The 25,869-nt window shown below is 42.7% G+C and overlaps 1 protein-coding gene and 1 long non-coding RNA gene across 6 annotated transcripts in view; one reads left to right on the forward strand and one right to left on the reverse strand.

Annotated features, from left to right (window-relative positions):
- The window catches only part of LOC148128404 (uncharacterized), a 93,957-nt gene that overhangs the window by 55,966 nt on the left and 12,122 nt on the right, over window positions 1-25,869 (reverse strand). The window lies entirely within an intron of this gene.
- Window positions 1,066-25,869, forward strand: part of LOC113435252 (GRAM domain-containing protein 2A-like) — a 50,593-nt gene continuing 25,789 nt past the window's right edge. Inside the window, exons 1-5 of one of the 5 annotated variants that reach the window (XM_087922797.1) lie at window positions 1,184-1,294; window positions 10,762-11,337; window positions 21,389-21,517; window positions 22,360-22,441; window positions 25,393-25,462. In XM_087922797.1, the coding sequence (XP_087778923.1) occupies window positions 11,282-11,337; window positions 21,389-21,517; window positions 22,360-22,441; window positions 25,393-25,462 (337 nt within the window). In that variant the 5' untranslated portion in view covers window positions 1,184-1,294; window positions 10,762-11,281. Of the gene's footprint in view, window positions 1,295-10,761; window positions 11,338-18,021; window positions 18,096-21,388; window positions 21,518-22,359; window positions 22,442-25,392; window positions 25,463-25,869 lie in introns of those variants that run through there. The other 4 variants (XM_087922800.1, XM_087922798.1, XM_026698939.2 and 1 more) reach the window with 4 other exon arrangements.

Consider the following 25,869-nt stretch of genomic DNA (forward strand, 5'->3'; position numbering starts at 1 on the left):
ACATTTATGTACATTCATATACATTTGTCTATGATTTACTTATCTCTATTATTGTTATTTCTATTGTTCAAAACTTTGTACTAGCGATCCTTTTAATAGATTCCCCACTGGGTATTTTTCTTGCATTCAGACAATCATCTTTAAATACTGTTGAAGAAAGGCAAGAATTGCTGTTATAACAATTAAGCCTACTTGCCTTTCTGAAATTGTAAGTGAAGGGTTAAAAACAGAGTGGGTTTTTCTTCTTCTGAATATCACCAAGATATTCAAGAGAAATTAAGCAACATTTTGCAAGGGCAGAGACAGTTTTGTGGGTAAATTTCTTCTAGATACTTCCCCTTGAGATGTAAGTGTTTTAAATTAGATTTAAATTAAGATTTAAGAAGGGAGGGATCATTACACATTAAAGGAGTAGGGTATTCACAAATTCACTGGGATTTTGCCCAGTGGTGATATTCAATTTTTTTTACTACTGGTTCTGTGGGCGTGGCTTGGTGGACATGGCAGGGGAAGGATACTACAAAATCCCCATTCCCTCCCCACCCCACTAACCTGCTTTTCAGTTCCTTTCTCCTGTGCAGGGCAACAAAAGAAGACCCAGCCGATCAGCTGGGACTCGGGAGGCAGAAAATAGATGGGGGCGGGGCAGTCAGAGGTGGGATTTGCTGGTTCTCTGAACTACTCAAAATTTCTACTTTCGGTTGTCCAGAACCTGTCAGAACTGGCTGAATACCACCTCTGATTTTGCCTTCCACCTCTCCCTCAAATAGATCCGCTCTTGACAATTTTACTGAAAGCCTTTTCTGAGACTCTTTCATAAAATTAAATGAAAACTACCTGAAAAGCAAGCAGGTGGTTTTCTCTACCCTCTGTTACTGTATGAATAAAACATAAGCGTGCCACTACATTTCACACTTCCTGGTGTGTTGCCAAATACATTAAGAACAAGCTGGTCAAAGGGTGTTTGGTTACCTTTGGAAACACTGAGGTGGCTTTCTGTAATTTCCTTGAAATTAGGGGAAATCACCTGATGGCAAGGGCACCCACCCTTTTGAAGGATATGTTTCCCGGCAATCTGTGTTACAAGAGAAGCCTTGACCTGGTTTGTTCTCCAATCAACACCAACTTCCTGGAGTGTCTGAAGCAGATAAAAGTCCGCCAGGATTTGGACTTTTCTCTCTTTACCTGTGGTTTAAAACAGCTGCCAGCAGATACAGGAGGCCAAAGTGAAAGGATGAGAAATGAAGGCTGGACAGTTGGTCGAAGATCCTGCCTTGGCATCACCAAGCCAGCTGTAAGTGTCTTGATTGGGCAGAATTTCTTATTGTTCTTCTTTGTATAGGAGAGAAGGGGGTCAGAAATCACACTGGATTGGGGTGGGGGGTGCGTGGGGGCTTCAGTGTGCTTGAAAGTGAGAAATGGCTAAATCACAGGGGAGCTAATTAATTAAGCAGAATTAGAGAAGCCAAGGACAGGAGAACTTAGAATAATAGAGTTGGAAGGGGTCTTGGAGGTCGTCTAGTCCAACCCTCCTAGCTCAAGCAGGAGACCATTCACCATTCCAGACAGGTGATAGGTGTTATCTTGAGCAGGGGGTTGGATTAGATGACCTACAAGGTCCCTTCCAACTCTGTTAATGTAATTTAATCTATCACTTGGTCTGAAGAATCAAGGTTCAGCAGAACAGCCATAAATACTGTTTTATAACAGTTGGAAGCGAATCCTGAGTTCCAATGGTCCAGAGATCAAGGCAAAAGTATGAAAACGTTTAAAGGAAAACCAGCCTGAATTTTGGAAACTAGGAGATAGAGTGAAAACAGCATAAAACCAATGGAGAGTTTTTAAAGAGCAAAGAAGAAAGTGGACTCCCCAAATATTGTCATGTTATCCATATAGACATAGGACACACACCTAGTCCCCTTATCAGACCCCAAAATCACAATTTTTGAGCATGATAGCAATAGCACTTACAGCTCTCTCTAAGTGATTTACAGAGTCAGCCTATTGCCCGCAACAATCTGGGTCCACGTTTTACCGACCTCAGAAGGATGAAAGGCTGAGTCAACCTTCAGCTGGTGAGAGTTGAACTGCTGGCAGGCAGCAGAATTAGTCTGCAATACTCCATACTGATCTGTGGAACATCAATAACCTGCAGAGATAAGATTGGCCCTCACTATGGCCCTGAAGCTATGGTTGTGTCAACGGGCCTAGGGACCCCAGAATGATATAGACCAGCATTCCCCAACCTTTCCAGGTTGGTGACCCAGCATGGGGAGGGGAGGGCAGGATTTTGTGTGAGGGGCAGATGTGATTATCTATACAGCTTCATTTGGCTAGTCTAGCAAAGAGAAGGACCAGAGGAGACATGATTGCAGTCTTCCAATATTTGAGGGGCTGCTACAGAGAGGAAGGGGTCAATCTAAGTGCCTGTAGGCCAGACAAGGAATAATGGATGGAAGCTGAACAAGGAGAGGTTTAACCTGGAAATAAGGAGAAATTTTATGACAGTGAGAACAATCAACCAATGGAACAACTTGTCTCCAGAAGTTGTGGGAGCTTCATCGCTGGAAGCTTTCAAAAAGAGACTGGACTGCTATCTGTCAAAAATGGTATAGGGTTTGCCGGTGCAGGGGGCTGGACTAGATGACCTACAAGATCTCTTCCAACTTTATTAATCTGTACGGCAGCTGTATGGCAGCTGATTGATTACTATGGATAATTTCTGGATGCCTAACACTGTATCTATTAGTGTGAGAGGCGGGCAGGTGAGAGCATTGGTGCCTGCTGTGAGCTCAAGTGAGGCTGCGAGCACCAGATCCACTGCACATGTGAGTGAGACTGTGAGTGCTGGTGCCTGCTGCTCGCACAATGGGGCTGTTGGCACCAGCTGCTCACGCGAGTGGGGCTGCGAGGGCACATGTACATCAGCCCACCGCTCACATGGCCTGGTTGCAAATAGGGCCACATCCTGGGAGTGGGCCACAGCCCTCAGGTTGGGGACCCTTGATACAGAGCCCATCAAGTGTTGTCATTGGGGGTGAGGGTTTAATTTGGTTTTTTACTGGAGTTTTATCTTTGGAAGTTGTCTGGAGTGAGTTGGGCACCCATATAAATACATTTTCCTCACGTCCTGAAAAAAACTGAGCCTAGAATGTCCTTTATAGATAATAGGCCTATCACATAAGTACATCTCCATTTTGTTCAGTGGTAACACAACAACACAGACCCACCAGAACCTGGTTCGTAGATTGCAGAACAAGCTGAAATCTTAGCTTTGCAGCTTTGTTTAAGACTGGGTTCATATCAGGGGATGGGCTGCTACCGGTTCACACCGGTTTGGGCAAACCAGGATATTAATTTTACATCTGGTTCACCGAACCGGTAGTTGCAACGACTGGCTGTCCCTGCCCACCCTGCCCCTCCCTTCCCTTCCCCAGAGTCTCCACACAGCTCATTTTGAATGCCAGGTAAGTGCAGGGCCCACGCAGAGGCTCGGGGAGGGCAAAAAATGGGCCTCCCAGAGTCTCCAGAAGCATTTCAGGCCTCCATAGAGCCTCCGGAGCCCGGGAAGGCCATTTTTGCCCTCCCGGAAGCTTGAGGAAAGCCTTCGGAGCCCAGGGAAGGCGAAAACAGGCCCCCTGCCGTGGTGCAGATTGACTAGGCCACACCCATCATGGCCACACCCACCCAGCAACCGGGCAGAGAACCTGTTGCTAAATTTTTTGAAGCCCACCCCTGGTTCATATAAGGCTGTATGCTAGTTTACGGTTCAGGGGATTGTACAAATTCGGCCCTGACTCGTTTCCTTTCCTTTTGTTTCTCTTCTCTTTTCTTTCTTTCATTTTTTTTTAATTTGTGTGTGTGTGTGTGTGTGTGTGTGTGTGTATGTGTGTGCTTTGAAGTCGCACTCCTGGCAACTGTCTGGGCTAGTTCCTGCAGTTTTCTTGGCAAGATTTCAGAAGTGGTTTGACCGTGCCGTCCTCCCAGAGCTGAGAGAGCAAGGATTGGCCCAAGATCACATGACCGGCTTTGTGCCTCAGGCAGGACTAGAACTGGCAGTCTCCCAGTTTCCTTCCTCATGCCTTAACCACTACTTCAAACTGGTTCTCTGAGGTTTCTTTTTACCAAGGTGTTTGTCACCGTTCCCTGTGTGATGTTTAGCTCAAATTGTTCCCTGCCCTGCACTTCCACACCCTCTCCTATAGTTCTCAAAATAGAAGTTCTGCCAGAAAAACGTGCAACCAAAATACTAATGGCTACTGTGAAGAAAAGACACAAAAGCTGCCAACAAGCAGGAAATTGTGATTCAGGAACAATCAGCTGCTCTGCCACGTCTCCTGCAATGAGCTTCGATGCCTAGTTATTGTGCCAACATGAAAAAAAGAGAGAAGGAACTTGGTTCCTTTCTTCTTCTTTAAGTATACCATAAGCCCATGCCAAGGGCATCTGAGACTCCTTCATTACATGGTTGATAAATCTGAGCTCTGGTTGTCAGTTTGTCAACCCTGATTTTAAAGCAAAGAGGATTTGTGAGGCTGTATGCTTAAAAATAGATTAGCCAAACCACAGTTCTGCAGCCTGGATTGCAACTTGTATTTCAGGCAAGAGGCATTATTATGTCTATTATGGAATTATGTCCAGAGAGCATAGTCCTCGACATACAACCATTCATTTAGCAATTGTTTGAAGTTACAACAGCACTGGAAAAAAAATGACAAATGGTCAGTCCTCACACTTATGACTATTGGAATATCCGCACAGCCACCTGGTCAAAATTTGGGTGCTTGGCAATCAGCATATCTTTATGGCGGTTACAGCATCCCAGATCAGGTGATCAACCTTTACAATTTCCCCATCTGGTTTCCACCAAGCAAACTCAATATGGGGGGAGTCGGATTTGCTTAACAACTGGGTGATTCACTTAACAGCTGCAGTGATTTGCTTAACAACTGTGCAAAAAGGTCGTAAAATTGGACATGGCTCACTTAACAACCGCCCTGCTTAGCAATGGGATTCTGATTCCATTTATTTATTTGTTTGTTTATTTATTTATTTATTTTATTTTATTTTGTCAAAAGCTTACAATACAATAGAAATAAGAATGATAATGATAAGAATAAGAATTTATAAACATTTATGTTTATAAATTTAAACATAAGAAATAGGAACTAATAAATGGGGACAATAGGACAGGGACGGTAGGCACGATGGTGCACTTATGCACGCCCCTTACAGGCCTCTTAGGAATGGGGTGAGGTCAATAGAGGTTAGTTTGAGGGTAAAGGAGTGGGGGGGTTGAGCAGGTGACAACAGAATCAGGTAGTGAGTTCCAGACATTGACCACTCTGTTGCTGAAATCGTACTTCCTGTAATCGAGTTTGGAGTGGTTTACATTAAGTTTATAACTTTTGTGTGCTCTTGTGTTGTGGTTAAAGCTGAAATATTCATTAACTGGTAAGACATTGTAACATGTGATTTTATGTACTATGCTTAAGTCCAATCTTAGACGGCGTAGTTCAAGGTTGTCTCAGCCTAGAATCTCAAGTCTGGTGGTGTAGGGTGTTCTATTGCGAACAGAGGAATGTAGTATTCTCCTGGTAAAATACTTCTGGACTCGCTCAATTGTATTTATGTCCGATATACAGTGTGGATTCTAGACAGCAGAGCTGAATTCAAGTATTGGTCTAACAAAGGTTTTGAATACCCTAGTTTGCAAGAATTACCAGAGGAGAAGCTGCATAAAATTAAATTTACAACTCTTGTATTTATAAGCTGAGGACTGCCTTTAGACGAGGCTGTCCTATATAATGTGAAAATATAAGTTGCACATTATGTGCTGCTCTCATTTGTGTGCACATCACTTACCAGCGTGCTTAGAAACAAGGTGCAGCCATACATTCACTGATCTCTGTCTTTGAAACCTTGGAGTAAAAATATCAGTCCTGAAAGATCTTGATAGTTCCTGGATTAGGCAGTGATTTACTGTTTTAGTGTTTGTCTGAGTTGGTAGTTCCTTGATTGTTTACTGCTTGATTGTTTGATTGTTGGTCTAGTATTAATCTTAGTGTTCTATCTGTACTCATGTCAAAAGCACCTACAAAGCTAAACAAAGGGTGCTTCTGAACTGAAAGTACTGACCAGTGAACACCACCATTGCCCAAGGGATGCCCAGTTACCAAATATAATGCATCTTTCATGTCCCCCAGTCTTATTTTGTTGGAGAGGCGGCATTTTGATTTTTATTGTTTCCTTTTTAGTTTTTTGACTACCTCTTTTGAATGATGGTGTTTATCTCTATTGCCTGTTGATGGCTGATTTGCTTGTTGATGGCTGAGCAGGGGGTTGGACTAGAAGACCTTCAAGGTCTCTTCCAACCCTCTTATTCCGTTCTGATTTATAAGAGTGCCAGCTTTCCATAGTTGGTCCCAGTTGAATGGTCCCAGTTGAAACTAGGGCAAAGTCTGTCCCGGAGTTTTTGCAATTAAGAAGTTTTAATTGTATCTTCTGACTGCTAGTTGGGTTCGTGGATGCTCTGCGGCAGCCTTCTGCCTGTTTGTCCTTATATAGTGGCTGTTACGGTCTTTACACTGTGTGTGGTAGATTACTTTTATTTTTTTCTTGGGTCTTTCGGTTTGCTTGGGATGTTTGGAGGACTATAGTTGCTTGTGATGTCATGTGGCTGTCATAGTATGTTGGTTGTTGTTTCAGAGGTGTTTTTGTGTTTTCCTTTTCACAGCTTGTGTCGGTTGTGCTGTGGGTTGAGTGGTCAAGTACTTTTGGATGAAGTTGCACGGATATCCATTTTGTTGGAAGATGTTGTATAGATGATCCGATTCATTTTCCAGATTTCCTGATTCATTTTCACTTGTTGTTCAGGGTTGCTGCAGTAGGCCTGCAATTTCAAATGGGATGTAGGTCCCCAACCTTTGGGCCACAGCCCACTACTGGGCCTTGCCCTATTTGCAACCAGGTGCTGTGAGTGATGGGCCTGTGTATGCGCGCGCGTGCACACACACCCACACTCACACCCCAACTTGCGCAAGCAGCGGGCACTAGTGCTCACAACCTTACCTGCACCTGACACTCATGCAAATGAAGTTGTGTATGCACATGCATGGGCCACCTGCCCTCACGGAAATCTACCCCCTCATCCCCCCCACCGCACAAGGCCACCATCCCCGAAAGGTTGGGGAATGCTGCCTTAAGGGCTTCCCAAGAGCAGGGCTCAGAAAAGTCAAGTCAGCAGCCATAACTGAAGCCCTGCCCATTAGTACATAAAAAAAAGGTGGGGTTTCAAAGCCATGAGTGCCATCTTGATTTTTTGGGACTTTCCTTTGTGGATATTTCTGCATGGCTACTGTGGGACATAGGCTTAGGTTCCTGTCAAGGGCAGGAAAAATCAGCAAATCCAGGCAGTTCAAAGGAAAGTTTGTTGTAAGCTTAAGCTCTCTACAAGAATCTGAACTACTGATGGTGAAAGCAAACTGGTGGTAGATAAGTCAAGACGTCCCAAAGGTGTATTTTTCAAGGGGCAGCTGGACATTCTGGTTTTTCTTTGAAGACATTTCACTTCTCATCTAAGAAGCTTCTTCAGCTCTGACCGAATGGGAACCCTTCCATTCCCCACCATCCAGTGAGAATTGAAGAAGCTTCTTAGATGAGAAGCAAAACGTCTACCAAGAAAAACCAGAAAATCCAGTTGCCTCTTGGGAAAAAAGGAACCTTTGGGACAACCATGATCTGGATGACTGAGAATCTCTGTAGACATAAGAGTCCATTGAATTCAAGGTGAGCTGAACTTAGCTCTCTTGTGGGTGCAAAGGGACTCAAGACTTATGACACACTTGACCCCTCCCATGGGTTCTGCCTGGTCATCTACATTTCCTTTGTTTTGCTCCAATGAGGTATCTCTGAAGTTTTGTTGCAATGGGCAGCATTTGGCTGCAGAGTTTAATGATTCTGGTCTGGAGTGCAGATTCTTATAATGCCTCCTCAAATTCAGAAGCCAATTTCAAAGCCAGTTTGGTCCAGTGGTTGAAGGCAACTGGAAAACTGTGAATTCTACCCCTGCCTTAGTCATGAAAAGCCTGGTTGTATGTTGAGGACTATGAAAAGCCCAATCCAACTCACGGGGCTTTTGTTGTGGGGAAAAATAGGAGGAGGAAGATATGTTGGATTTGTTGACCACGCATTATTCGTAAAAAATAATAAAGGTGGGATACACACAAACAATACAGGGACGTGGTGGCTCAGTGGCTAAGACGCTGAGCTTGTTGATCAGAAAGGTCAGCAGTTCGGCGGTTTGAATCCCTAGCGCCGCATAACAGAGTGAGCTCTCATTACTTGTCTCAGCTTCTGCCAACCTAGCAGCTTGAAAGCATGTAAAAATGCAAGTAGGAAAATAAGGACCACTTTGGTGGAAAGGTAACAGCGTTTCATGTGCCTTCGGCATTTAGTCATGCCAGCCACATGACCACGGAGACATTTTCAGATAGTACTGGCTCTATGGCTTTGTAACAGAGATAAGCACCACCCCCTAGAGCCAGAAGCGATAGCATGTATGTGCGAGGGGGACTTTTACCTTTACCTTTATAAACAAACAAATAGAACAATCCCAACTCAAAGTAAGATTCATATAACTAGTCCTAATAAGGGGTTATATTAACATACAATAAGCTCAGGTCTTTACTCTGTTACTCACTCTAGTCCAGTGTTTGAAATATGTGGACTTCAATTCCCAGAATTCCTCAGTCAGCCATCTTTAAATTGTGAAGGCTGAGAAACATTGTTCTGGATCAGAGTTTCTCACCCTGGCAATTTTAAGATGACACATATCTTACTGGGGAAATCTGGAAATTCTGGGAGTTGACGTCCACATGTCTTAAAAGTTGTGAAAGTTGAGAAACACTGCTCCAGACCAGCAGTTGCCAACTGGTGGTCCGAGAGAAAATTTTGGTGGGCTGCAGAGAAATGTCATCCCCAGAGCACCCCCCAAAGCAATTAATCCAGGCTGCGCAGGAACACAAGGCTGTGCTGCCCACATGGCCTGCAGGAACCCTCTCCGCCCACTCACTCCTTACCTGGCAAACTTGCCTGCTAAGTTGCTATTTTTCCTTTTTTCCCCCAACCATCAGCTGTTCTGCTGTGCTGAGAGATTTAGATTAACTAGAAATGCAGGAAATTGTCGGATTTCTTGCTTTCTAGCTAAACTTTAGACCTTCCTTAGGACTGAAGCAGTGCAGACTCAGCTAGCCGATGGCAGAAAGATCTCTGTATGAATCTGTGATTCTGTGAGCAACTTAATCTGCCTGTCTGATTTTGGATAAAAGTTGCTCTTTTTTTAATAAAAAAAAATCAATATTTCCATACATGGTGTGTTGTGAGTTAATTTTGTGAGTTTTCTTGCAAGCAAATTTTATGTGACAGGCTCAGGTAGGCGATCCCACAGATCTCTGAATGAATCTGTGATTCTGTGAGCAACTCAATCTGCCTGTCTGCTTTGCCTGATTTTGGGTAAAAGTTGCTCTTTTTTTTAATAAAAAAATTCAATATTCATATAAATATTTATAATATTTACATACCAGTCATGCCCAGCCAGTCACACGACCACCAGACCGCACCCACAAATTAGGCCACGCCCACAGAACCGGTTGTTATGAAATTTCATGTTATGCATGAAATCAAATATTTGCCAGCCTGTGTTGAAAAATAATAAATAATATTAAATTCCCATCAAAAAATTGTAAGAGATGGTAGCAGCAAATGTGTTGATTGGAATTATTAATTCAGTAAATATTGATAAATATAGAAGTGGGAAAGAATTCTGAAAGAAATTTTTTTTAAGTAATACTGGTCATATTGATACCTCTAGATATGTTTCCTTGTCAGTCATGTATTATTTATTCTTTTATTATGCTATACTTCTTTTGAAATGTTTTTATGATTTTACGCTGTCCTGAGTCACTTGCTTAAGAAGGCAGGCTATAGAAATTATATAAAATGAATAAATAATAAATATAAAAAATAGAATACTTCATTTTTTCATTTTCACAGTACCAACATTTTCACAGCTCAATAGAAAACCCATCACTCGAACCCACTCCAGCTGCTAAAGTCCTGCTCTCTACCCAAAATAATTTTCTCAGATGACTCCCAGGATCTATAAAAGCAAAGCTCTTCACGAAATATCAGATTTCTTATTTTTTGGAATAGTCCACTTCCACTTCAGAACTAACCAACCTTTCGCTTTTAATGAAGCTGGTAGTCACACTCTTTTTGCCTAGCCTACCCTACCCTGCAAGATTGGTTTTTTTAATTTAAAACAGATAATCAGGATTGTTGTTCTAGTTTGGGGAAGGCAGGGAGAATGGGAAGAGAAAGCACCATAATATACCACCATGAGCAACCAAAGGAAATATATCACATATATTCCAATATTTGAGGGGCTGCAAACAGAGAGGAAGGGGTCAAGCTTTTTTTCCCAAAGCATCTGAAGGCCAGACAAGGAATAATGGATGGAAACTGAACAAGGAGAGATTCAACCTGGAAACAAGGAGAAACTTTCTGACAGTGAGAAACAATCAACCCATAGAACAGAAGTTGCCTTCAGAAGTTGTGGAAGCGCCATCACTTGAGACTTTCGAGAAGAGATTGGACTGCCATCTGTCAGAAAGGGTGTAGGGTCTCCCGCTTGGGGGTGGGGGTTGGATTAGATGACCTATAAGGTCCTTTCCAACTCTGATTATCTGTTATCTGTTATAGGCTATAAATCTAACTAAGAAATAAACCACGATGCCCGACATGGATAAGTGCTTAGGCCGAACCTAGACTTCCTTTCAATTTCTTCTAAACCACCAGGGGGCGCCTTTGCCCTTAGCAATCGCCGTTTCCTTTCGGCCAATCCGGAGTCACTCCGGTGAGTTGTAGAGATTCCGAATCGCTCTCCGGCTTCCCGAAAAGGCTGATCTCGATTTTCGGGCGAGAGACGCAAGCCGAGCGAAGGAATCCGTCCTCTTCCTCCTCCACCCGCGAGCTGCGAGGGGCGCCAGAAGATCCTCTCCTGAATTTTGGCGGAGTTCGAAGAAGTTTTTTCCCGCGGCGCCGCGTCAGCCGCGGAGGAAGGCAAAGGGGAGGAGGAGAAAATCGGATGGTCCGGAAAAAGGGGAGGAGGAAAAGATCGGACGGTCCGGAGCAAAACCAGAGGCTGCCGATCCGACCTGCCCGTCTCCCGAGTACCGGCTCCGCGCGATCATAGTCGCGGACGCTTGGCCAAACGTCCAGGATGGCGAAGCTGGGGGTGGCCCTGCGCAGCAACAGCCTCACCTTACCCCAAATCAGGTACCCGCCGCGTCCCCACCCCTTCCCGGGCATCCCGGTTCTTCTGCTGCGCCCTAGAGGCGAGCCCGCGGTCGCTCCGTCCCGTTTCCAGTCTTCCCCGGAGACCGCGCGGCTGTCCTGGCTAAGGATCGGGGGCCCCATCCCCAATTTTAAGCCAAGCCAACCCAACCCTGAGGCATCAAGCCAAGCTTAATTTCCTGACCTCCTACTACCCCCAGCAAGCTAACCAGGTTTGTTCTGCTTCCCTGGGGTTTCAAATCCGAACAGGATCTCTCTTGCGGGCGCTTTGCGACCCTTTCGCTATGGATTTCGGAGGGGCGCCCTCCAATTTAAACTCCCCAATTAAAGAAACCCCGTTTCTACTTCCAAGGGAGCCCCTGTGGTCCGATCCACTCATCCCGGCAAATGTATCCCATTCTTAACGTTTTTTGGCATTCAGACATAGAGTAGTAAAGGGGGGGAGGGAATCCTCTGTTTGCTTCATCCCACAAGGAGGTGCTGCTTACTATAGGTCGGGGTCCCCAAACTTGGCAACTTTTAAGACTTAGGGATTTTGTTTTTTATTTTTCTTATAAGTATCTATCTCATGTATTCAAAACTATATTTATTCTTATACCTGTATCTTGTAAGCGATTGAAAAATCAAATAAATACTAAAAAAAAAATACTAAATACCTCTACTATAGGTTGGTCTCACAATTACAATATTTCCTTTTCCAACAGGTTTTTTTTTTTTTTTACTTAGCATGCTTTTTTTGGCGGGGGTGGGGGGAGCATTTTGAGGTTGTAAGTAAGCAGATTCTTTTTATTTTCCTAAGTGATTGTTCCATTTTCTGTATTGTATTTTTTTTAAACTGTTACTGACTTTCAGGACTTTCGGGACTCAGATATAACTCCCTCTAGCGGAGATTAAAGCTTGGTGCCTACCTGGAGATATCAATGTAGCCCTTTTAACAATTGTCCCAAGGTGTTTTTTCTGGAGGCAACTGGACTTCCTTTGTTTTTTCTTTGAGGATGTTTCACTTCTCATCCAGGAAGCTTCTTCAGCTCTGACAGGATGGTGGGAATGGAAGGATTTATATTCCTTGCAGACAGCTGGTCATTTGCATCCTTTTAGAGGGTCCTTGAAGCACTTGGAGGTTTATCTGTGTCCTCAGGATAACCTGAGTAGTGCTCCTGGTTCTTGTAGTCTGCAATTTTTCCTCTGGAAATCCATTCCTACTCCCACACCATTCAAAGGGTGTTCATCCTGAATTGAATAGCTAAAAGTCTGTAGAGAAGTCTTTATATCTGAGGACACAGATAAACCTCCAAGTGCTTCAAGGACCCTCTAAAATGATGCAAATGACCAGCTGTCTGCAAGGAATATAAATCCTTCCATTCCCCACCATCCTGTCAGAGCTGAAGAAGCTTCTTGGATGAGAAGCGAAACATCTTCAAATGAAAAAACAAAGAAGGTTCAGTTGCGTCTTGAAAAAGCACCTTTGGGACAACCATGACCTGGATGACTGAGAATCTCTACAGTTTCTTGACAATTGTGTCATTGCTGTCTTTTGGATTTATAACCAGAATATAAAATGTATATGCCTCCTGACTCTCAGCAACTCTGGTTGGTTTATAAAATGACATAAAATATTAAAACAAGACCAATGGAAGCAACAAGAAACAAAAAGGGCAGAAAGGAAGCAGTGCTTTGCAATTGCCATTTTCTGGATTTGTTTCTCATTTTAAATTTCCCAGTCTGAGACCTGGGGTTTTCTGATACTCCATTCAGGTATTAGCCAAGCCTAACCTTGCTTAGCTTTATCAGGAATGTTTTGTGTTGTGCTACCCCTTCAGTTATTGCAGTATTATGGTTATCCTCATTCTTTATTTTATTGATGATGGCTGTTATCCATTCAGTCAAGTCTGATTCTTGGAGATTTTATGGGTCAGGTCTCTTCCAATCTTGCACTATTTCTTTGAGTTTTTCTGTACTCTATCTAGTGTCAGCATCCAGCCACCATGTTTTTTGATGGCCTGGTTTCCCTTTACCGCTAACTCCTCCAAACATAACTAGAATTCCCAATTATGGGAATTAACTCCAATGAATTCTCCACATATGATATGACCAAAGTAAGTGAGGTATAATTAATAATTATTAAATGTATAGGCTTCCTGACTCCCAAAAACTTTAGGTGGTGTACAAATGATTTAGAACATAAAAAAGACAACAGAAATAACAACCAACAAAAAAAGAATAGAGATGAGAGAATAAGAAATTGGGTGGAATTTTGAAGTTTATAGTTATTTGTTTGTTTGCTTGTATCCTGCCTTTATTATTTTTACAAATAACTCAAGGTAGTGAATGTATCCAACACACCTACCTCCTATTTTTCCCACAACAACAACAACAAGCCTGTGAGTGGGGTTGGGCTGAGAGAGAGTGACTAGTCCAAAGTCACCCAGCTAGTTTTCATACCTAAGGCACAACTAGAACTCACTGTCTGGGTTTCTAGCCTGTTGCCTTAACAATTAGACCAAACAGATATCTCCTCCATTTTGAAGAATTTCTGAATTGTGTTTCTTGGTTGAGTTTGTGTTGTACTTATAATTTTTGTGAAAAATTTCAAGGATAGCACCCAGTATTTTAATGTATTGGAATTAGGTCAACCCTCTTGGTCGCTGCAACACAAGATCTTTGATTGCTTTGATTGGAAATCCCAAGAATTGCAGGCCCAATCCTGCTGGAAGACACCAGATGATGTGGAGAAAGCAGAACCAGATCCTAGAAACTCTGATCATTTACTGATTGTCTGTATTCTTTCTGAGCTGAAATCTGGAACCTCAATAGAGCCATTATGTGCAGAGGCAGCTTTCCTCTGAATCTCACATTCTAGAACAGTGGTTTTCAATCTGTGGTCCACAGACCACAGATCATCCGGGGGGGTGTCCGTGAATATTTGATGCAGTCTAGTGCTTTAAATCTTGAATGCAGTCTTGGGGGTCGGTGGCCATGATCTATGGCCACAAAAGGTATTTAAAAGTGGGTCCATGGTGAAGAAAAAGGGTTGTAGAGCACTGTTTCTAAACTTTTAACAGCTTTAACATGATTGGACTTCAACTCCCAGAACTCTACAGCCAACTTAAAGTCCAGATACCTTAAAGTTGCCAAGATAAATGCTGTTCACAGGAGAAGAAGGCTGTTCATTCATTCCTTGTGGATGTCAGCCTCCAAGAATCCTTTCTGGCTGCCATAGAAATTGTGGGGGGAGGGTGCTGGAGGATGAAGTGGATAAACTTGGGGTGCTTACTTGATTATGCTTACTTGCTTACTGTGCAGATGTAGCCTCTTATCTTTCTGGGCCGAGGCTTCTTGAAGCTATGTTGTTGTCAACATTTAGAAATGGGGTGATCGATTTATTTTAATTATATCCCTGCTGTAGAGGATACAATCTATATAGCACTCCCTCCCCACAACAAACCTACAAGGTAGGTTGGATTAAATGAGAGGGATTAGCTCCTGAGTCCTCCACAGTGGCAGATTAAGGCTCACTGGTGCCCAAAGCACTGATAAATCTTGGTGCCACCCCCTTTGTACATGCTGTACAAACAAAGCCATATTCTCAACTTTGTGGTGCCCCCTTTGGGGCTGGTGCCCTAAACCCGTGCTTAGTCTGCTTAATACGTCACTGGTCCTTCAGGAAGCTTCTTGGGTTAAAAGAGGATTTGAATGGGTCTCCCTGTTCTTTGTCCAGTAGCTTCATCCCTGGACCACCTTGCTTGTGGGGTTGAGCAGAAGGGGCCAGCCCAAAATCACCCAAGATGCTTCTGTGGCTGAGGGGGAGACTCGAACCCAAGCCACTCCACCTACTTTTAGCCCACCACATTCACACACACTTAACTCTCATTGGATTAGATCATCCTTTAGTTTAACCCATTAGAGCAGTGTTTCTCAGTTTTGGCAATGATAAAATAGGTGGACTCCAATTCCCAGAATTCTCCCATGCTCGCTGGAGATTTCTGGGAATTGAAGACCATGAGTCTTAAAGTTGAGAGACATTGCATTAAGGCTTTCCCATTCAACCACAAACCACTTCTTGCTATGCGTGGTTTAATTTTAGATCACAATCGTTTTACGGTTTTACATGCAAGCTTGTGGAGATACCTGGAGGCGATGCACATTGGCATATAAAATCTGACTTTTTATTGGTTCCCCAGCGTGGGATGCTTGGAGCTTGCAAAAAATTGAGGAGCTCTGACAAGTCAGAGCCTGTATCACCACACACAACCCCAGACAGAAAAAATGATGGCTGGTATTGAATCCCAACTCCCAGAGGTTTCAGCTTTCACTAAAGAAGATTACTCAGAACTCTGTTGTTTCAGTACTTTTTACTCAGAGAGTTATTATTTCTTCAGCACAATTGCTCTGAGGGAAATTCGGCTGACAGAATTCTCTCTCATCAGGAAAGAAATGCCAAGTTGACAGAAAGAAGAAGCTTGTTTAACGTGATTTAAAATACAGAGAGTCCTTGACTTGCGACCACAATTGAACCCAAAATTTCTGTTGCTAAGCAAGACAGGTGTTAAGTGAATTTTTCCTCAATTTATGACCTTTTTTGCCACAGTTGTTAAGTGAATCTGGCTTCCCCATTGACTTTGCTTGTCAGAAGGTTGCAAAAGGGGATAACATGATCCCAGGACACTGCAACCGTTATAAATATGAGACAATTGCCAAAAATCTGAATTTTGATCACATGGACATGGTCATAAGTGTGAAAAATGATCATCACTTTTTTCAGTGCTGTTGGAACTTGGGATGATCACTAAATAAACTATAGTTAAGTCGAGGACTACTCGTATTGATTTAATATTTAACTTTAAATGTACAGATTTATTTTATATGTAGATGTTTTGTTTTCTTAAACTGGAAAACTGTATAAACATACACACACACTCTGTAGACACAGCTTAGTTTCTTCTGATTGGCTCAGACTTAGAAATCTCAAGACTGATGACTCATGTAAGGATTTTGTGTGTGTGTGTGTGTGTGAGAGAGAGAGAGAGAGAGAGAGAGAGGGGGGCACGGGTTCAATAATGAAGGAGTGAAGTGCTCCTCTCATATTTTGTGTCATATTTTTCTGTAATATTTTTTGAGTTTTTATTCTAGCATGGGATCACTTGATGGTGTTTCCCTCCAGTTATAGGCCACATCCAACCCAGATTGGTTTTTCAAGATCAAACAAGATCAAACTTGGCAACTTTAAGACTTGTGGACTTCAACTCCCAGAATTCTCCAGCCAGCATAGCTAGTTGCAGAATTTTGGGAGTTGAAGTCCACAAGTCTTAAAGTTGCCAAGTTTGTGGACCCTGATGTAGACTCTAGAGATTGTCTTCTGTTGGGCTTTGGAAATCAGAATCTGATTGCAATAAACCTTCCCCAGTGTGGTAACCATCCAAAGTAGGTTGGGAATTATGGTAGTTGAAATCCATTATATTTTAAGGGCATGAGACTGGAGAGAAGTGCAGCAGACTTGTTTAAACCTTTCCTGTGCATCAGAGGATCCAACTACTATGCTGCTTGTGTGTTTTATGTGTGTGTGTGTCTTTCTCATCTCATTTTTTCCTCACAACAATAATCCTGTAAGGTAAGCATGACTGAGAAAAAATGAGAGGTTCAAAGTCATCCCATTCAGTGAAACGGACTCCTTTGATTTACTTATTTTGTGTGAATTGCTTGCTCTCAATTTTTTAATAGTCAGAATGTAGCATTTAAAATCAGAATTGCAGAGTCCTTAGCAATAACCATTTTTTTTGTTCCACAGAAAGATAGCAGCAAAAGCAATCACATCCTTTTTCATTCTTTTTTCCCTGGAAAAATTCAGGTCCTTTTTTAACTCTTTAAATTAGGGCCTTTTTAAAACTAAATGAGATGAGTTTTAGAGCTGTAAACAATTTAAAAATAAACTTCAATGTACAAGTGGTTGAAATCCATAGCTCAGTTACAAGAGATAGCACTATAGCTGATACACCCAGATGTTTCATTATACTATATGATGCTATGTTATCCATGCCTTATCTATTTTTGGAGAGATATGTGATGTCCCTGCATTGTGGAACAGGGTTATCTAGCCTCCTATTGTCCTGAGTTCAGAGGAAAGGAAGCAGATGTGTCATTTATTGTATAACCTTCCATTGCTGATAGCACCCACTTTGGCTGCTATCAGTAATGGAAGGTTCCAACTCTTTCTGCTTATTTTGACCCTGTGATGGAAAAACACAGCTAAACCAGGATTGCCAGGATGTGTTGAGGCTGATTTAAAGGCAGCTCTGGACAAGCTGGACCTTAACTCCCATTGGGAGCCGTTTGGCTGAACCTGTAGCTATGGCAGCTGGAAATGGTCGGAGTAGTTATTTAACACTGTCTAGCACAGGGGTGACAAAGTGGATTTCTTCGAGGGCCAGATCAGCATGGTGGTTCTTCACGGGCTGGTGGGAAGGGGGGCGGGGAGGGAGGGAGAAAGTATGGGTGCTTCCTGCAGCACCCTGCCGGCCAAAACAGGGCAGGGGGAGGCCGCACGCAGGCCCCCAGCCAGGGGTGGGATTATAGTGGTTCGGACCGGTTCGAGCAAACCGGTAGTTGCAATGAGCATTTGGCCCCACCCACCCACTCCTGCTCTTTCCTGTGCTTTGTTTCGTTGTTTTAGAGCACAGCTGATTCATGTGGCAAAGCAGTTTGCTGTGCCGCTGCTGTTTTACTCACAGGGGCTGTAGTAAAAGGTAAGTGTTAGCGTTGAAAATGGGCTTTTTTAAATGCGGAGCATGCACACAGAGGGCACGTTTGGCGCGCGCTGACCAAACCGGTTGTTACACCAGTTGAATCGCACCATTGCCCCCAGGACCCCATTTTCAGCCTCCACAGCTCCCTGCAGCGCTTTGGCAACCAAAAACGAGCTGCAGGGGAGCTGTGCCCCCCATTCCCTGTTTTGGCTGTCAGAGGCACTGCGGGCCAGTCCTTTGATATTTCCGGGCCAGTCCCACAGGCCAGATCTAAGCACTCTTGAGTTTGATACCCCTAGTCTAGAACAATGCTTTTAAGATGGCTGGACTTCAACTCCCAGAATTGCTGACTGGGGATTTCTGGGAGTTGAAGTCCACCCATCTTAAAAGTCCCCATGGTTGGGAATCACTACTCTGGGAGGAGACTAGAGTGCTTCTTTGATCAGACTTAATCGCCAAGCGAGCCAGTTGGCGGAACATGGTAGCTCTGTAAATGAAGCTGTGCATCCACACTACAGCCAAACTTCCTTCGCGAACAAACCCCTTGGGGCTTGCCAAAGGATCTCAGGAATGTGGAAGCTACCCAACTGGGTGGATTTGTGTTTCAGATCCTGTTTTGCAAAGCATCTCAAGCACTCATCCAACACTTGGCAATTTCCAGTTAATAGGTATTCCATCTTCCAAATTATTCAGAGGCCGGATTTCTTTTATCCCCTTTATTTGTGTGGCATTGTTCATATATTTATGTTTGTAATCATGACGTGGTCTTTTTGTTTTTTTTTAATTACAACTTTTTTAATATTTGATATTGCTCTTCCTTAAATTGTATATTTGCACCATGAATATCTAATTGGGAAGTTCCACCACTGGTTGTCCTTGACTTACAGCCGTTCATTTAGCGACTGTTGAAAGTTAAAACTGCGCTGAAAAAGGGACTTACAAATGACATATAGGGTTTCCTGCCTGAGTAGTGGGTTGGACTAGAAGACCTCCAAGTTCCCTTCCAATTCTGTTATTCTGTTAACCAGCCCTTGCACTTATGACTGCCAGAACATCCCCATAGTCACTTCATCAAAATTTGTGCTCTTGGCAACCGCTATGTATTTTGAATTCTTTGTCATTGTATGCATATACACAGTATACATGCAACAAAATTCACATAACACCCAGAGACCAGACCCAACACGCACGCACACACAACAATCCTCAAACATACCCCGTCCGCCAAAATTCCTTGCCCCCTAAAAACACACAAGCATCCACACAACAGACCAAGTAATACTGTCCAACAGCTCACTGATGGTGGTCCGTAAGTTCATTGTTAAGTGCAATTATAGCTCTGGGGTAAAAACTGTTCAGAAAACATGTGGTCCGAGTTTTAATTGTCCTCTATCTTCTGCCAGAGGGCAACAGTTCACAAAGTTTGTGAGCAGGATGGGAAGAGTTTCTGAGAATGTTGTGCAACTTCCTCAAACAGCGAGATGCAAAGATGTCATCCAGGGCTGGTAGCTGGATCCTGATGATATTCTGGGCAGTTTTAATTATTCTCTGTAGAGCTTTAAAATGTATTTAACAGATAACAGATAATCAGAGTTGGAAGGGACCTTGTAGGCCATCTAGTCCAACCCCCCGCCCAAGCGGGAGACCCTACATCATTTCTGACAAATGGCAGTCCAATCTCTTCTTGAAAGCCTCAAGTGATGAAGCTCCCACAACTTCCGAGGACAAGCTGTTCCATTGGTTGATTATTCTCACTGTCAGAAAGTTTCTCCTTATTTCCAGGTTAAATCTCTCCTTGTTCGGTTTCCATCCATTATTCCTTATATGGCTTTTGAGTACTTTAGAAAATAGCTTGACCCCCTCCTCCCTGTGGCAGCTCCTCAAATATTGGAAGATTCCTATCATGTCTCCCCTGGTCCTTCTCTTCACTAGATTAGCAATGCCCAGTTCCTGTAATTGTTCTTCATATGTTTAGCCTCCAGTTCCCTAATCATCCTGATTGCTCTTCTCTGTACTTTTTCTAGAGTCTCAACATCTTTTTTATAATGTGGTGACCAAAACTGGATGCAGTATTCTAGGTGTGGTATTACTAAGGATTTATAGAGTGGTATTAGTACCTCACTTGATTTACAATGGTTGCAGCAACCTGGGGTCATCTGATTGTCATTTATGATTTTTCCAGCTGACTTCTGACAAACAAAGTCAATGGAGGAAGTCAGATGTGTTTAATGACGGTGTGATTCACTTAAACAATTGTGGTGGTAAGCCAAGGACTACCTATAGTGAGCATTATACCTGCAGAACAAAATTTCCCCTTATAGTCGTTCTTTGTTGCTTGCATTTTACAAGGTAGACTGCTTCATACATAGATATTCCAGTTGGCTATTATGGTTATTTAGCTAACATAGATCAACAACGATAACATTTTTGCTTCATGGGGTCTGTTGACTTTGACTAAATCAGCAGAATTGGCATTCCTAAGAAGATGTGATTTAATAAAGGTAAAGGTTTCCCATGTCCAGTCCTATCTGGCAGTGGTCAATAGGCCAGATGAAAAATTCATCTAAACCAAAGGGAATGATCATTCCTTCTTAATCCAAAACAACTGGTAGTCAAAGGTAGACTATTCCTGAGCATGGAGGTTCCTTAGACTAATTGCTGTTTTATGCTTTATTGAGAGTTAAAGGCCATGCCAAGTTGCACCCAAGTTGCAGTAGTTTTCCATTCTTGTCATCTGCTCGGCAGCCAAGATCTAAGGGTTTTGTATTGGGGCAGGGCAACTTATGAATGCACAATTAATAGATAGAACGATAATTGCTTTGGATTAATGACAGGCCGATGAGAAACTGCTTGATACAGGGGATCCAAAGCCAAGCAAAACCAAACCGAATGAGGGCAGAAAGAAGGGACTTCTCTATTTCACCGCCGTAAAACTTTTATCTTCGCTATTTCAGCAGCACCGTTCAATTCGGGGTGACTTTTTTTTAATCGCTATCCAGGTGATGGCCTTTTAAGACTCGGTTAGGGATTCTGCTCTCTCATTATTTAATGTGTTTTAACATATTTCTACGGCCCTTCCCTCGTTCTTGAAGGCTCTTGTTCACAATAGCACCCGAGCCTTAGGGGGAATCATCTGTGTAATGGGCGCAGTGGAAGCTGCTCTCTTTGGGGATGATGGTGACGGGCAGTTAGTCACCGGAATGACTCCGGATGAGGAAGGTGGGTCTCCACCTGTGGCTGGAGGTGAGGGAGGAGCGAATGACACAGCTGACTGAATCTTGTTCTTCTCCCAGCTGCATCCCTGACATGTCCGGAAAAAACCGAAAGAGCAAAAGGAAGATGTCAGAGCAGAAAAAATCTTACAGCCTGGAAGAGTTTGTCGCCGAGGATCTCCGAAATAAACACAATGCACTTTTGACTCGGTGAGTGTGGGTAGCCCTTGCAGAGAAGATCCCTGCCCAATTGAATCAGATTGGAAAACCCATTAATGCCAGCTACTCCATTCTAGCTGGGGAAAATGGGCATTGTAGTCTGGCCATGGATTACTGCTCTATGGGGAGGAAAAGTAGGATGAGTAGTGTGGATGATCTCTCTAGTCCAACTTGGAGAAATCCATTTAAGCCAGTTATTAGATTAATCTTTGCTGAGACACAGAAAATATACTGTACTATTGAAAGGCCTGAGTTTACAGTCTAAATAAGCCATAACTGACCTAGAAATAGGGAGAATTTTCCTGATCGTGAGAGCAACTTTTCAGTGGCTTGAGATTTTCAGTCATCCAGGCTGTGGTTGCCCCAAATGTGCTTTTTTCAAATGGCAGCTGGACTTTGTTTTTTCTTTAAGACATTTCGCTTTTCATCCAAGAAACTTCAGAAGTGAAGAAGCTTCTAAGATAAGAAATGAAACATCTTCAAGGAAAAACAAAGTCCAGTTGCCCTTTGGAAAAGCACTTTTGGGGATTCCATCACTGGAGGTTTTTAAGAAAAGATTTGGCCTGAAGCATACAGGTTCTCCTGCTTGAGCAGGGGGTTGGACTAGAAGACCTCCAGGGTCCCTTCCAACTCTGTTATTCTGTTAAAATCAACCAAGCTTAATGTGCTATGTGCATGTAACTGCTGGACCGATCAAAAGATATTGCGTGAACAAAGCAGGTTTGTTGAAACTGGCTTGGTATCTTCCACTTTTAAGATTGTTCTGAACAGTTATGGATTTGATAAGTAAATAAATATCAGTTGATCCATTTGGTTTCTACCTCTGCTTTTAGATCCAAAACATACGATGCGTCTGTCTCCAAAGAGGTTGAGAAGGAAACAGTTTCTATCCAGAAAAGGACTTCTGTCTCTGATGTAAGTTTAGGGTAGGTGAAGTTTCCAAGGGCTGGCCCCAATGATGATATAACTATCCCGATTCTAACTTTGCTTAGAGGCGTTGATTTCCCAGCCTAGATTTTCCAATCCACCAGGGCCAGTTTTGTGCATCAAGTATGGAGGAACGGAGCCTGGATTTGGAGAGGCAGGTGTCCTGTCTCCCTAGCAGCTTTTTCAGGTGACGCTGAGGTTGGTGGTATTCAAGATGCCACAGATTTAAGTCTTGGGAACTTCAACTTCTACACTAAAGCTGACTTATCTACTGCCACTTGGGGGCAGCCCTGGCTCACCATTGCATTATTTTGGGTTTGCCTATAGGAAGTCCTCGCTTAACAAGCACAACTGAGCCTGGAATTTTGGATGTAAGTCATTGTGGTCATTAAGTGGGTCACCATGTGACCTGACTCAATTTTACAACAGTTTTTATAGCTGTCATAAAATGAGTCATCATGGTCATTAAGCAAATAATTGTTAGGTGAACCGCATGGTCATTAAGTAAGTTTTTGCCTGAAACTGCCAGAAACCTAGCAAAATAAATGTTGCAAACCATGGTCATGTGACGATAGGATGCTGCAACCAGTTGTAAATTCAGGCCAGTTGGGAAGCATCCAAAGTGTGATCATGTGATTGTAGGGGGCGGGGGCAGTCATAACTTCAATGACATAAATAAACTTTTGAGTCCATTATAACTTTGAATGATCATTAAATGATTGGACATTAAGCGAGGGCTATTTGTATCTGGAAGAACCTACCTTCTACCAAAGATTAATGTACAAAAACCTAGCAGGAGCTATTCTTAGATTTGTTATCTGTGCTAGAGTAAACTTATTTCGCAGGAGATTTTCATGGTCATGGAATTTTAATGTTTTCCTTCAACCCCCTTTTTTCTGAACATTTATAACTTTATCAGCGCCTTAAAATTTTCAGTGAAGATTGCTTAAATTTTTCTTGCTATATGGAAATGTATTTTGCAACTCAAGGGTCTTGAGGGTAGGAATACATTTAAATCTGGAATACATTTAAATCCAGATGATGACTACGTGAAAATACAACCAGTTCTATGCTGCCACTCAGTGGGCATTTTGGATTTTGCTGGCGATAATGAAATCTTGCCTTCCTCTTGAATATTTTAGTAGAATTGCTCTACTTTGCAGGTTGCTTGTGGTGAAAAACATTTCCAAAAGCTGTTGTAAACTCACTGTTTAGTGTAGACTAGGGGTGACATGATAGCAGTCTTCTAATATCTCAGGGGCTGCCACAAAGAAGAGGGAGTCAGACTATTCTCCAAAGCACCTAAAGAAGCAATGGGTGGAAACTAATCAAGGAGAGAAGCAACTTAGAACTAAGGAGGAATTTCCTGACAGTTAGAACAATTAATCAGTGGAACAACTTGCATCTCCAGAAGTTGTGAATGCTCCCAACACTGGAAGTTTTTTTAAAAGATGTTGGATAATCATTTGTCCTGCCTAACCAGAGAGTTGGACTAGAAGACCTCCAAGGTCCCTTCCAACTCTGTTATTCTATTCTATTCTATTCTATTCTATTCTATTCTATTCTATTCTATTCTATTCAAAATACTTGTGCCATTATGGATATATCATGATATCTTCAGACCTTTTCCCTCACCCCAAAATTTTGCAAGAAGTCTGTTGCTGCTTTCTATCTAGGCTGAAGTTAAGTAGGGCATTCTCACATGAATTTTCTCTGTTATACGCTATAGGGATTCTATTATGCTGCAGGATTTCTATGCAACACCAAACCATGGTTCAACCTCCTTCCACAAGTTATTTTCAGGACACTTTCTTTGCTGGTCTGGTCATCTTGTCTGGGGATGTATCTTTGGTCACTGCCCGTGTTTTCTAGAATCATCTAAGTCTCACTGACCTTCTTCATTCTTAAGCTACAGCATCTTAGAAAATGTCCATCTTGAGCCTCCTTCAGATTTGTGATTCCACCCACTGCCGGCCTAGCTATATTCCATTCATCAGTCAAAGATGTCCTAGGATCATATAGCTTTAAAAATAGAGAAGTTCAGGAATGACAGAATTGGAACATGCCCCATGGGATTCTTTTCACGCATTTTCACAATTTAACTCTGCTTCAGTTTAGGAATCTATATATATCAAAGTGAAATGCATGAGTGAAACATGCATCATCACAAAATCTCCAGAACCGTAAAGCCCACAAACTTGAAATTTGGCACTATGTTCCTCTTGGCTTCTAGGTGCTCATTAAGAAAGGATTTTTTGAAATGACCATCAGAGCATTAGTATTTTGTATATTATTATTAACACGCTCCGATGCTAAGGAGTTCTACTCTCCCTCCCCACCTGAAAAGAAATCTGTTCCAAATGCAAAACACAAGCAGAGGAGAGGAGTTTTAGTTTCGCAGCATCAAGCAGCTTTAGTACAGAACAGTTGACCTAAGCCACACCCAAGCTCCTTGCTGTCTCCTTCTTGCTCACACAGCAAATACTGTTTCAGTTTCCAAACAGCCCTCAACTCTCTTACACACTGACAGGACACTAGCCAGATGAATACCAACGGATGCTGGTAGGCAGAGGCAGAATTCCCACCCCCCCTTATTTTCCTCCCCACAAACAAAGCCTGATCACATAGTTTTGTAGCGAAGCACAGGTATCCAGCTAGTAACTGAATAATTGGCAAGATTTGTAAATTCTGCAGAGGGTGTGTGGGGTACATAGAAATGAATGGAAGGGACTCAGAAGTGGGTTAGCAGTATTAATAAGGTAATTTGCTAAATCTGAAATATCAGCAAAAACATTGATGCTCTATCGAAGCCTTCCTTTGCTATTATTGAATTTTGCAAAATTGACAAATCGCTTGGCAGATGGCATTTGTTTTGTTTTGGGTTTGTTTGTTTTTTAAAAGTTAAGCTCTGAAAATGTAATCGTTTTTCCCCTCTCAAGCTGGTGAAACATGCCACGAATTTCCGCCGCGTCTTCAAAGACCTCTCTGAAGAGGAGGACCTCCTGGAAAGTAAGTGATTCCTGTAGGATGCCATTCTCATCTCTGTGGTTCTTAAAGTCTCTCGCATCAGGAAACATGCTATACAGATAGTCCTCGACTTATGACTACAGTTGGGACCAGATTTCCCAGTGCTGAGCCTGGCAGTTGTTTAAGGGAATCATGCCTGGTTTTATGCCCATTTTTTTGTCCATGGTTGTTAAGCAAATCACATGGTCATTAAGCAAGAGAAATTTTGCGGACTTCCCTCATTGACTTTGTTGGATGCTGGCTGAGAAGCTTGCAAGTGATGATCACACGATCCCTGGACACTGCAATAAATGCTGGTTGCCAAGGGGCCAAATTTTGGTCATGGGACTGTGGCAATGTTCGGACTGTTATAAGTGCAAGGACCGATTATAAATCACTTTTTTTCAATA

This window comes from Pseudonaja textilis, chromosome 1 (genome assembly GCF_049901715.1).
Source record: "Pseudonaja textilis isolate UNSWEBS1 chromosome 1, rPseTex1.2, whole genome shotgun sequence".
NCBI classification, from domain to species: Eukaryota; Metazoa; Chordata; class Lepidosauria; order Squamata; family Elapidae; genus Pseudonaja; species Pseudonaja textilis.